Source organism: Anarrhichthys ocellatus, unplaced genomic scaffold, assembly GCF_004355925.1.
Source record: "Anarrhichthys ocellatus isolate YVR2014 unplaced genomic scaffold, GSC_Weel_1.0 scaffold14, whole genome shotgun sequence".
Taxonomy (NCBI): domain Eukaryota; kingdom Metazoa; phylum Chordata; class Actinopteri; order Perciformes; family Anarhichadidae; genus Anarrhichthys; species Anarrhichthys ocellatus.
Window position 1 is genome coordinate 8,216,067 of NW_022280044.1, and position 12,926 is coordinate 8,228,992.

The window sequence follows — 12,926 nt, forward strand, 5'->3', positions numbered from 1 at the left end:
GTATGCAGCACTGGTGATGAGCTGCCACCTGCTGGTGCTTCTAGAGATACTTAACTTTGTGTTCAAACGGCTAAGAAAACATTTGAAATGTCTTTGATCAGGTTAAGTGATCTTTGTGTAATAATCAGGAGTAAGATGTGAGCTGTTAGAACAATATGAGGCCTCAATAAATAAAAATAGAAGCTAGTAAGGGGGACCATTTAAAGTCTTTAGTTGTAGTCATGTGATGTGTGTGTGGCTGTGAGAAAGAGCAGGTACGTTAGGAAAAAAACAATAAAGGTGACGGTAAACCAACACAGGAGAGAACACTACCTGCCATAAGGGGAAAAAAACATCAATCAAATGTCAAAGGATAAAATAAACCAATCAGGAAGCTGATGATGCGAGATGAAAAATTACATCAAACACGGGGGAAACTCGACCACAAGCAATGAGGCAGATTGTTGTCTACAAGAGCTATGTTGGTTAGACATACCATACCTGGGTCAATGAGAACCTCCTGAGCTCCTACAGACAGAGAGAAAGAATGCAGATTCACTCCATGACGCAAGGCACAATGTTAGCAGAGTTAGTCCCAACAATGTGCTGAATGGCTCCAGCAGTTCTCCTCTAAAATACACTAATTAAGAGTGACGATAAGCTTTTTGCATGCAACCAAAACAACCTTGAGTGGCTCCATTTTTAGTGGGTGGGTCCTGGTTTCATTGGCAGGTGCAGAAGAACGCACACACGCACACAATAGTGGTGTGATAAACCGTCCGGCACAAAGGCAAAGAAGAAGAGTTCTAGCTCGTAAACAGGCACCGGAGCAATATGCTGCTGTGGACGGGGGCGTAACCAATAACGGTATATATGTATATAATATTTTCACCATTTTACCTTGCCGTCAGACAGCCCTTTCTGACTCCGTTATATTCATTCTATGCTCTCTTCAAAGCCACCAGTCTCCATTATTAAAAACAGGAATTTTACATCGCAGAACACGGGAGCAGCCTTGATTGAGCAGACAACAATTAAACAATAATTATCTGTACTAAATGAATCAATAATGTAATAAATGATGCAGTCCTCAGAGAACATCATAAAAGCAGCTCTTTATCATTGCTTATATTCAAAGTGGGATTCAAACACAATGCTCTTCTTGTTGTGTAGTTACATCCAAGGCAGTGTTAATGTAACACCATGTTAATACAGATTCAATGATGTTAAGTTGAAACACAATCAGGGATGCACATCTTGTACTCTGCACACAAAGGAAGCAGCTTAGCTGAGCGAAGCTTAGCGGTGTTTGAGTTGCCGGTCAGCAGCGATGCTCTCACTCGTCACAGCTCACAGACAGCAGCCTTCAGTTATCGTCCCATCCAGACCACTGTTCTAACCCGTCTGGTTACAGAGGGACGGGCTCACCTGGTCGGTGGCGTTTGCCTGCGTCTGCCGGCTGGGAGATGCTCGGCTTTCGTCCTGCAGTCTTCCCCGCTGTGCCTCCGGGGTAGTGGAAGATAACGGAGGCTGAACACAAACCCTCCAACGCAGCTGGAGGGGCACGAATAATAGAAGACAAACGTTCCATTTCTTATTCATTGTTCTTCATCGGTCTCTGCAGGAGCCTCTGAAGCTCGCTGGATCATTAAAGTTCTCAAGCCTTCATGTTCACACTGCTAATAAACTGACAAGGCCAATGTTATTGCAGCAGTGAAATACCAAACATTTGTTTGAGGTAATTATATAGCTTCTAAATCAGAGATTTTTCATCTGTAAAATCTCGGTACACGTTTGTCACAAGGATGCTTTTGTGTTGTATGTGTTTACATTAAAAAACAAACTATCAAATCTCGATACTGGTATTATTGACCTCAAAAGTCCAGTATCGGCCAGACGCTGATACATTTCATAAACTAACAGCAATAAAGTAATTCTAGCCTTGTAAATCCTATTTTATAGAACTAAGCCGCCATTCTGCCGACTCACCACCCAGCCAGAGGAAGTCATTGACGCCCCTGAGCAGCTCCACAGCCATGTGGTAGTGGACCAGGGCGTCCTGCAGCATGCCCGCCTGCAGACACAAGTCCCCGACGTGCTTCCTCATCCGCCCCTGGCATCGCTTTTTATAATGCCTGAGAGAGAAAAACATGTTCAGACGGCAGCAGGGGGAATGGCGTGGCTCAAATAAAATACGTGTTTTTAAATTGATTTCCGTTGTTTCATATAGTTAATAAAAAACAGCTCCGACTTGCTGCTATTGTCATTTCTTATGTCAGCAGGGAGCCAGGAGCGGAGACTCGAGTGAGTCCTAGCAGTCAGCTACAGAAGGAGAAGTAAGGAGCGGGAGAGCAGACGCAAAGGGGAGCAACAGAACAAGGACGGAGCATGAGCTGACCTACGACCCCGCAGTCGTGTACGATGACACGGGCACTCGGGGAGGAGCAGGGACACAGGGGGAAGTAACTGTTACAGGGAAAACTATGAACCCCGCTGAGCAAGACATGTTAACATTCTGACGGACTCAATGAGCCGTGGACAACATTGTTCTGAGCTATTTAAGAAAAACATTGTGGGAAATCTATGAGATACATTTGGCAGATTCAAAATGAATAGTAATGCTCAGTACGCTACTTATGAGAGGAAAACTAAAATAAAAAGGAGGTTGTTCTTAAGGGAGTCATGAAGAAAATACCACAGCAGTTAAACTGGATCTTTGGACATGAGTGCCATCTTCAAATTCATGTGTTTATGAGCGGACGCGCAGCTTCAATCCAGATTTTTCAATAAGTTTGTGTGTAAATTGAAACGTGCGGAGGAGCGATGAGTTGGGCTTGGAGCCATGACAGCACAGAGGTCTGGTATTTTCTTTCAGGGGATCAATACGGGTTCATTAAACTTATGAGTCTAACGTCTCACCTTTTCACACCCAACAATAAACTCACAGGACAGTATGAGAGAAAAGAAAACAGAAGAAAGACACATAAATCAAAAGGTAAACAAACGAAAAATGAACGCAGCAAAAATCAAGAGACAGATTTTTGAGAGGAAAATGTTTGAGCAGGCGAGTGTAACAAGTAACAAAGACACACTAACAGCTTGCAAACAATGCAGTAAATCTCATTAACTGGCTGCAGAGATCATTCAGGCATTCGTTAACCAGCCTCTAAATGCTAAAGGGCTTTTGGTGGAGAACAACTCACCTGCTATCCGTGTCCAAACCCACAAAGTCCTTCTTCTCAAAGGGCACACAGAGCAGTGGTATCTTGTCACCTGACTTGTCTGTGGCGCGGTCGAGCCGCTTGGACTCCAGAACGATAAATATGGACTCCACAAAGTCATCCACTCTCTTTTCCACATCAGAGCAGTCGTCAAAGCCGGGGTAGAAGGCCACGTCGGTCCGCTGCTGCTCTGCCACCTCTCCCTGCAGCCCGAACACCAGCAGGCGGGAGTCGTACAGCGTGGAGCTGTACACCTCTTTCTGGGCGTGGAAGCGTTCGGCGGTCTGGGGCCACTCTTTGGCCGAGGCGCAGCTGGTGATGGAGATGAGACCCACCACCTTGCGGTGCGTCTGGAAGTCTCCCCACTCGTTGTTTTCGGGCAGGTAGTGGTGGCGGTAGCGGATGTAGAGGAGGCGCTGCGAGTCCCTGATGCTCACCTGGCTCACGCTGGAGATTCGTTTGTAGATCTTGAAGAACTGGTCCTCGGGTACTATGCCCACCGGCTGGACCACCACCAGTACCGTCTGGTGGTCCTCGGCACTTTGCATGTAGTCTGGCACGCTCATCTTCGCATTGGGGCTTCATGGGGCAGAAAAACATTAATAGAGCTGATCATATTCCCAGAATGACTTCTGTGCATCTTATTATTACAACTTAATTCATTTTTTTTTAACCCTTCATACATTTCTTAAGTCGAGAAAAGTTCAAATAAAATCTGTTCTGGAGCCCAAATTCTCCAGAGTAAGCAGGATATTGTTTGTGGAAAGAGATACTGCTGCTGTTTCATATTTTAAATGCAAATTTCCACTGTTTCGGAACATTTCTTTCATCTCCATTGTATTGGGATGGAGGAAGACGTTTATGGGTCAACAATTTTTGTACTTTCACTGATCCTCATTAAAAAGTATAATAGAATGCAGAGATACAAATATACCAATTTACACCTTCAAACATTAGCTGCGTTTGTGTTTTTGTTTAGTGTCACGTGTCCTCCAAAAACAGCCTCTGACGTTTGAATGAAAACGTGCTACTTGGAGACTCTGACGCATTAACGATGGTAAACCTGGAACGACTCCTAAATAATAAATAACGTCTCCACCTAAACGCTACCTTTACAAATAAGCAATGCAACGCCTGCTGCTGTCTTTGCTCGTGGTAGTTAAATATGGAAGCTAACAACATTATTACAGTGGCCAACGGTGTCGGAACAGGAGACATTGTAATGAAAACAAAAGCTCTCGTGTCATTAGCTTGTATTTCGCTACTTCTATATCAATATAAATGTCTTACCGTGCGTTAAGCTATAACGCTATATTAACGTCCCACAAAGAAATTCAGCTAAATGTTACAGCTTCCTTCTTCGGACCAGTGTTCTTGCAACAGCTGACGTTAATCAACAGAGAAACATCCGGTATTTTTCAAAGTAAAACAACCACAGGGGTGTGTGTGATTACATTAAAAGAAGAACAGCCGGCGTTAAGAGATAACTGTACTGTTGTAGTTAGTGTAACTGAACAATGAATATTTCTGTTAGCGAGTATGATAATCACATTACACATATTCCCCCAGTGGGGAATATAATTACAGTTCTGGCATATTCTTAACATCGTGTGTGGAAGGGCAAAGTTCTTATCTGGGCTATTGTGTATAATGCTCACAATATTTTCTTTCCCAACCTTTATCCAATAGTATGTCCACAATTGAGAGGATTTGCATTTTTGTATCTTGTTCATAGAAGCATACAAATATGCAACTTCATATTTTGCTTTTAGTTTGAAATCAGGATCTATGTTTCCGGTTGTAGCGCTTCTTCTTCTTCTTCTTCTGCTAAAGTAGAAGACCCATATGACACATCAGCATCTCCTAAAGAATAAAGTAGGTACTACAACTGAGCAAAACATTGACATTGTTCTTCAAATGTATTATCATTATATTTATATTAAATATATTATAGTTTCCTAATTAATTATTGTTAATTTGAATAAATGTGCATATGAATGTCCTTGTATTAGCCAATCATATTAAACGAGCTGTTATGCATTTAACTAGCTCTGTTTGTACAAACCTGCTGTCATATTTTATCATATACAGAACATATTAATGATAAAGTCTGTGTGCAATAGTTAAAAGAAAATGTGAGGCATACATGCAGCATTGCTATAAATGTGTGGAAGATGTCCTCCATGTGGTTTTATTGGCAGTCAGAATATTCCACTGACTTGCAAATTAGAAATTAATCCCTTGTGGGTGTGCAAATGTCCCCGCACTATCTTGTTAAATGTTTCCATTAAAACAAGGACTATATGAACAAGGACTAAATGAAAAAAACATACAGACATGTAGATTCAACTCCCATTTTATTATTTTTTGTTCACCCATAAATCATTTTTCACAATCTTCTTGGAAGACAACAGCATTTTAGTCCCTATTTTTCTTTTTTTTGGGCCCAGGGGAATTGGTCCAAAAGCAAAGCAGGAGAGAGACATGGAATGTCTAAAACATGATTCATAGTGGATATACATCAGGCAAACATCTACAACCACCAACTTACAAAACACTGCACAAACATTGTGTGTGAAGGCCATCTTTACCGGGGATCCCAAACTGTGACAACACAATTTTGAAAGCAGAGGAGAGTGTTGACAGAAGAGTTAGAGAGGAAAAAAACACGTCGTTCTTGATTTAAAAAAAAAAACTAAAAAAGACAAATAACCCAAAACATGAACATGATATATAACTGAATGAATGTGCATACATAGAAGAGAAAATAAGTAAAGCCTTCATGTTTCCCATGTGGCGAGTGTTCCCTAAGGCCAGTAAGACTGAGGCAGCTCAATTTAAAACACACCAGCGTTGACCTTTTTCTCTGTGTTCAGAGTGAGGCAGGGTGTCAGTGCATAGTCACATTACCGCATCTTCATGCCCGGGACAGTCTGTGAAACTGTAACATTTGAATAAACAGGAGGAATGACAAGCTACGTGGTTGAAAAGCGAGAAGATTCACATCTTTTCCATCTTATCATTTACAATCGACATGGAATGCTCCCTTCTAAGTGTGTGCAGTCAGTCAGCCATACGGAGCCTGAAACAAAGCTTCTAAACTATACGGATTATGGAAAACGTAGAAGATAACAGGTAAGTGCTAATAATACGGTGAAAATCCACCTGCAAAGATATATATTGGCACCGATTGAGTAAGAAAAGTTGTTCATTCTGCTCTACTGGGTGCTAAAATCAAGCAGCCAACTACTGAAATGTTCAACCACACCAAGCTTTTAAATAAGTCTGGCCCATTGGTGACCATTGTCACACATCGTTGATTCCAACAGGGGTCTCAGAGAGAGAGAGAGAGAGAGAGAGAGAGAGAGAGAGAGAGAGAGAGAGAGTGAGAGAGAGAGAGAGAGAGAGAGAGAGAGAGAGAGAGAGAGAGAGAGAGAGAGAGAGAGAGAGATAATTTTAACTGTTCAATTATGTTTCCTGTAAATTGGATTTCCTCTCATGAAAGTATAAATGTTTCCACACTGAACAGTATGTTGGTTGGGGAATACTGAATCCATTTTTTTGTTGCCTGCGCAGTAAAATGTAAATAAACAGATTATTGTAATTTGTTGATTTCAACTGTAGTATGTTAACACCCCCGACAGGCACAAACAATAGATGAGGCACGACCTCATTGCACTAAATAGAAGCTACAACTGGTCACCAATTATAAATGAAAGGAACAGTGTATAGTATTTAGGGGAATATATATCAGCCATCAGCCACCTACACGCTTGACACGCGGGAGAAGTTTCAGTTGGTTGCAATCTGCAAACCTCACCACTAGATGTCGCCAAATCCAACTCACTGCACCTTTAATGCAACAATGTGTACGATTTGAAAATGTCTGATTTCTGACTGATATATATTTGAGTATATAAAAAAAAAGACACTGCGGCTGATGGCAATTTACAGACATTTGCAAGACTTAGCTTAAAGGTACCCTGTGGATTTGTCACTAATAGTAGCGCTACAGTTTTTACAAGCGGGTCCCCACTTTGTTCTTATCGTGCACGCAAGCAATACACACTCCTGCCACCAGTGTCGCCCTACACAGATTGCCAGTCGGTGGCAGTAAAGCGCAAAGAAGAGTAACAATTTGTTCAAAAAGTCGGAGAGGAAGAACACTGCCTGCTAGCAAACAAGGATGTAAACAATATAAAATGTATTTTTTTTTTTAAAACGTCTTTGCAAATGTAATGAAGGAAATGTACCCAAGACGTTTGGTAGACCTTAATGCGTCTGAATGTAATTTTGTTTGTTACCTTTGTGTCACAGACAAGCATAAGTGTGTGGCTTAATTGAAGTAATTTGTACTTTTAATATTTGTCAAAAATGTACATGTTTTGAGTTCTGTTGGCATTATCGCCATCAGATTAACGTCAGATGAGCACAAGACGTCAAATGTTGCATGAAGTGACCAATGGACCAAAATTACAAAAAGCTGTATATGCCAAAAAAGGCATCTTTCAGCAGCTCCAAGTCTTACGATTAATTGGGTTTCAGGACATTACAGTCCTTGCTACTTCCCAGTGCATTTGCATCAACGCGAAGTAAAAAATAGTGTGCGGTCAAGTACAAACATGGGAACTGGAAGGCTACAGAGAAAGACGACAAAAGTAGTTAAGACTGTGCGTTTGGTGTGCAGCGGATCAGGAAGATTCTGGGTTGAACGTTGTCATCCAGATTAGTTTAAACTCCAGCGATCATGTGGCCGCGGCCGAGATTAGTCAACCTAATTACTGCACATTTAGACACCCCATTGCTTCCTGGGAGCACTTAGTAACACTAGTCTGTCAGAAGGGGAGAAGGTCAGAAAGAAATCAAAAGGAAAGAAGAGGAAAAAAAACAGATTAAGACTAATGGAGCAGTAGGGGGAATGTGTGTCTTCTGATTAATTAGATATTTGGCATTCTCCGTTATGGCATTGAAAGTGAGTGGATACTGCCAGTGGAGCAGAGAGAGACTGGATGAAGGGCCTCCATTAGGGCACAGGGTGTGAGGGGATATGGGGTTAAGACTGAGAATTACACTCCGTATTTCTCACGCCATCTTCAGAAATTGGTCGACTGTATCTGCTTCCACCGCCTCAGACAACATGTCGTAGTCCTGTGGAGAGGAAGAGAGACCATCAGCAAACACACACATTCTGATACGACGGCTGCATGGCCTCTGAATTGGCAAAAAAAAAAAAAAAAAAAAAGTTTGTAATTTATGTTGAACAAAGAGCTCAAACAGAGCTGCCATTTCTTTACTAAAACATAATAGTTCATGTAGATAAATCATCTTAAAATGTTGATTACATTTTGGAACACAAGATGACCGTTATTTTGAAAATATCAGTGTTAAATCTGCAGGAACTATTATTGGCCACTTGGGGGCAGCAGAAACAAGCTGTCACAAAACACCTTTTAGTTTGGTAATGTGAACTTGTTGGCCAACCTTTGCTTATTTACACATCTGGAGCAACATTATTTGTCATTTGGAGTTGTGTTTCTGACCATGTGATAAATGTATGTCCATATTCACCCTCTTCTCTCTGATTTGACCTCAACCAGCTCCTGATGGAAACACCTGTTTAGCCGCTAAATGCTCTACATTCAGCAGCTAACTTGCGGACTGATGCTGAGCAGGAAGTGTACCGCAGGTTTTAAGAGCTTCTTCTCTGAAAACAGCTGCCTGCTGTGGCTGAAAACAACCCCATGAGAGCGGTGAAGGTAAACCAAAGCTGTAAGGTAGCTGACCAATGAACTGAAACTCAGGATGAAGCTCCGTGAAGCAGAGAGGAGCTACAGATTCAGGTTTATCACTGGGACGATTGGTTAGCTCATGCATAGCTTAGTGTGCTGCAGTTGCGCTAAAACTTATGAAACTTACGATTTGCAAGTTAGTTACAACTTCTTACACATTCCCAGAGGAGATGTTAAGTCATTATTGTTAATAATAAAATGGTAAAGACTATTATTAGAAGAGCCCGAGGAACATTTTCTTTGGCAGATTACATCCCTTTACATCTGGATGACGCTGACATGCACACTCAGTTCTGTTTAGTACAGTAATAGTTATTTAAACTACACAAGTGGGACTTTGTGCTGCATTCGCTTGAGACAGGAATTGTCACAGAAACTTAAAATGTCTTGAATTGAGTCCCCATTTTGTTCGTCTAATGCACAACAACACACAGTTGTGCACGTGGGTGACAGGTACACATTACTGCCAGTGGTGTCACATTGTTCCACTAAACAACAGTTCGCAGGTTGAACACTTGGTTATAAGAGAATTGTAAGCAATGTGTATTTAATATGTATTAAAAAGGACTTTTCCAGTTGAAATATAAACCTGTGCGTGCTTTCTTGTGGACAATAACAGAGGCACATTTCTTAACGGTTACCAGCCGTCATTCATGCCGAGACTTTTACGACTAGACTGTTGGAGAGTGCGTGTACGTGTGTGTGTACGTGTGTGTGTGCGTGTGTGTGTGCGTGTGTGCGTGTGTTCTCCTCACCCCACAGTACTGGTCTTCGTTGAACAGCTGGGGAGGAACAGCTGACGGGTTCCCCACTTTGCTTCTCATTTCGTCACAAACCTCTCTGCCCACAGAGATGTCGATGAGCTTGAACTGGATGCTTTTACTTTCAAGGATTCGCATCACTTCTGCCTGTTGAGACTTCACCTGACAAAATAAAACACACAAGGAGACCATCAGAAATGTAATGAAGCCCAGCATACCAACTAGGAACCAGTCAATTCATACAACCCTTAAAACTTGAAATGTCATGTCTCCTCCCGGGGAGGGACATTTACACTTGTTTCGAGGCATAGTGCTGCAATAGAAAAGCAGTGGCTTTATCTGGCTGCTGGGTGGTGATTAATAGACCTCGGGAACGCTCTGCTATCTTTTGGGGGCAAATGAGGAAGTTGGGAGGGCGTTTCGTAAAGTGACCACACCCGAGAAACTGCAAACACACAAGCTGGCGTTTAGTTGAAAAGAGGAATTGCTTTTACAAAGCTTCTCTGAATCGTGTGAAGTACAAAGTTACAACAGTTGACAACGTATATTTGAGTGGTATGGATTGGAAACCCTTCTTGAAGCGCTGCGTGTAGCCTGTATTCAACTTTTCTGATGCAGAGTAATCTATAAGATGCATTAAGAGAGGGAACACATTTCAAACTTAATAAAACCATTTATAAAGTAAAGATAAAAGGGATTCATACTTGAGAACGTAGGAAGGACAGTCTTCATAAGGTCTAAATTAACAAAAATGTTTATATACAAATAAATAAAATGAGAGGGAAATACTTTGATAGAATACAATAATAGGACAGATTAATGTGGCCGTGCAGCTGGTGATGAAGGCAGCAGAGAGACTTGTAATCGATCACCATCTTCCTCCGGCTTCAACAGAAAACCAGACATCAGCAGCGTTACTGCACGTGAGGGGGTTAAACGCTCGTGCACGTCACTGGACTTTTTCACAACATGATGAATTCCTAAAAAAAAAAAACCTAATAGGTACCAGATGGTTGGCCCAGTGCTTCGGCATATAGACTGTGTTCATACTGCTGCAAAAGATTTTAGTCATTGTTCTCGTGCTCGTTTACCACCAAACTACAGTAACTAGAAGATTAGGGAAGTGAGCTCCTTACGAAAGATACATTTCCTATAAAACAAGTGTTATTCAGTGTATTTAATGTATTCGGACACATATTGGTGGTAATAAACGCCTTATCTTTATTATTTTGTACAATAACCATGAAACTGACAGATTACATGAAGTTTGGCGAACAGGAAGCGGATACCCAGGGTCGCTACACTTTGCGTCAGTATTACGCGTAAGTACGCAAAGTGTAATAAATATGTATGCATGTAATACATACGGTCCATATCTTGAGGAGACATTTCTGCAAAATAAAATAGCTCGATAGAAACAACTTCCTCTAACGTGCCAACAAAGAGGAAACGAGGTGGAATCATGCATCCTGGTTCGTCTTTGCAAGTCCTCCATGTTTTGTTTCACAACTGATAGCTTTCGTCTTTATTCAGGTAACGCTGACGTTACAATAATAATGGTAGAAATGGGCGCTGACCAGCACAGGCCCGCTGCACTGTTAGTCAGGAGGAAGCGGACTGACTGATAGAGTGCTGGGTGTGTCTGTCGGACTGAGCACTGGTACCATCGTTGGCTGCAGCCGGAGCTTCAAGCACAAACACGCCGTTTACGTTCGTTAAATTGCGGCCACTCGACTCACCGTCCGGGAGGCAGTCACGGTGGTGTAGTACAGTTTGATTCCCATCGCTGCTGCAGGTCCGTGCGTTCCTTTTGTGCATCTGCCGAGTAGCTTTCTCTCGCTTGCGTCAAGCTCCAGTGTTATCGATTAACAGCGAAGGAAGTTCAATAGTATTTTCAAAATAAAAGAAGCAAGGGGGAAATAAAATACAAAAGTTGGATTTTATTAAAGAGTAAAAAGCAAACATGAGCTGAAAAATGAGCTGATGGGTTCCTGTTAATGGATACGTTCACATGGTTTCAGGTGTGTTTGAATTCAGTCACATACGTATATGTATAGTGGACGTTATTGGTGTGTATTATTGGTCTCTGTTTCATTCCTTCATGCCAGGAAGAGATCTCTTCATCAGTGCAATTCCAGTGCGAGACGACAACTGGTGTAAAACCAGTTGTTCAAAATGCATTATGCATTATAAAGGCCAAAGCTAATGTGAGAATTCAGCAGTCTTTTCATACAAAAATACAAATGCAATACAAAAATAGGATGTCACTTTGGAACATACCCACAAGATGTAATTACTCTGGACTGCATCATCTGTGCACAGTATTATCTCAGTAATGAAAGTCTAGACTTTGATACAGGGACCCTCTTCAAGACATGGCCTTAAGGGCTCTATGTAATAAAGAAGGAAGCACCTGTTGATATTGTGCTTTAGTGGCATATACTCCCATATTCCCAAACAAAGTTACAATTAATTAAAAAACCAAAAACACATGGTCATACAGTGAAAATGGTGCTTCTGGGGGCCCCTGTGGGTCAGGGTCCTTGAGGGAATTACACCTTTTATACAGTGTATAAACCAGCCTTGCCTTGAACACAGTTTTTATGTTAGTAATAATAAGTAGTTATATAAGTAGCACAAAGATCTGACACAATTAATTGATTATAAATTGTTTAGAGAGAAGCGGCATTGGAAACGATGACAGGAAGTGATTGCTTGTGTTCTGGTGAACTTGACTCTACTCTCCCCTTCAGATTGAGGATTACTACTGGCTGCTCAATTTAAAGAGACAGTGCAGAAATTTAAACTGTATGCTCCGCACACTGAATATAATCCTGCAGGTTTATTAATCTGCATATTGTCCATCTTTTCTTTCTTCCAGTCATACTTCTCTTCTTTCATTTTCTCCTCCTCGGACATTAGCCCCCTTTCTTTTGCATCTCAGTTTGTTGTTTCTGGTCCAACCCAACCCAAAATTTGGATTATTTTTACACATATTCTTCATATTGTGAACATTCTTTAGTCAATATTGTGTCGATTTCATCCTCTTTTGCTTTACACACTGTACAGTTTATTGCAAAAGATATATTTTACATATTTATTTTATTGTTGCTACTTTATATTTATCATTCTTGACTTTAGTTTTCTGTTGATTTTCTGTGAAAATGCACCACATT

The 12,926-nt window shown here is 41.4% G+C and overlaps 2 protein-coding genes across 3 annotated transcripts in view; both read right to left on the minus strand.

Moving 5' to 3' along the window:
- Positions 1 to 4,583, minus strand: part of trappc9 (trafficking protein particle complex subunit 9) — a 151,479-nt gene extending 146,896 nt beyond the window's left edge. Inside the window, exons 1-5 of one of the 2 annotated variants that reach the window (XM_031853712.1) lie at positions 4,491 to 4,583; positions 3,183 to 3,779; positions 1,969 to 2,114; positions 1,408 to 1,533; positions 481 to 507 (exon numbers count right to left, since the gene is read on the minus strand). In XM_031853712.1, the coding sequence (XP_031709572.1) occupies positions 481 to 507; positions 1,408 to 1,533; positions 1,969 to 2,114; positions 3,183 to 3,766 (883 nt within the window). In that variant the 5' untranslated portion in view covers positions 3,767 to 3,779; positions 4,491 to 4,583. The remainder of the gene's footprint in view (positions 1 to 480; positions 508 to 1,407; positions 1,534 to 1,968; positions 2,115 to 3,182; positions 3,780 to 4,490) is intronic. The other variant, XM_031853713.1, reaches the window with a different exon arrangement.
- A 957-nt stretch (positions 4,584 to 5,540) lies between these two features.
- On the minus strand, positions 5,541 to 11,600 carry sh3bgrl3 (SH3 domain binding glutamate-rich protein like 3). Its single transcript, XM_031853625.1, has 3 exons — positions 11,490 to 11,600; positions 9,745 to 9,912; positions 5,541 to 8,348 (listed from the first exon to the last, which is right to left on the minus strand). Exons 1-3 carry the CDS (start codon positions 11,532 to 11,534, stop codon positions 8,283 to 8,285), a joined length of 279 nt encoding a protein of 92 aa, XP_031709485.1. The 5' UTR covers positions 11,535 to 11,600; the 3' UTR covers positions 5,541 to 8,282.
- Between the last annotated feature and the right edge of the window lie 1,326 nt (positions 11,601 to 12,926).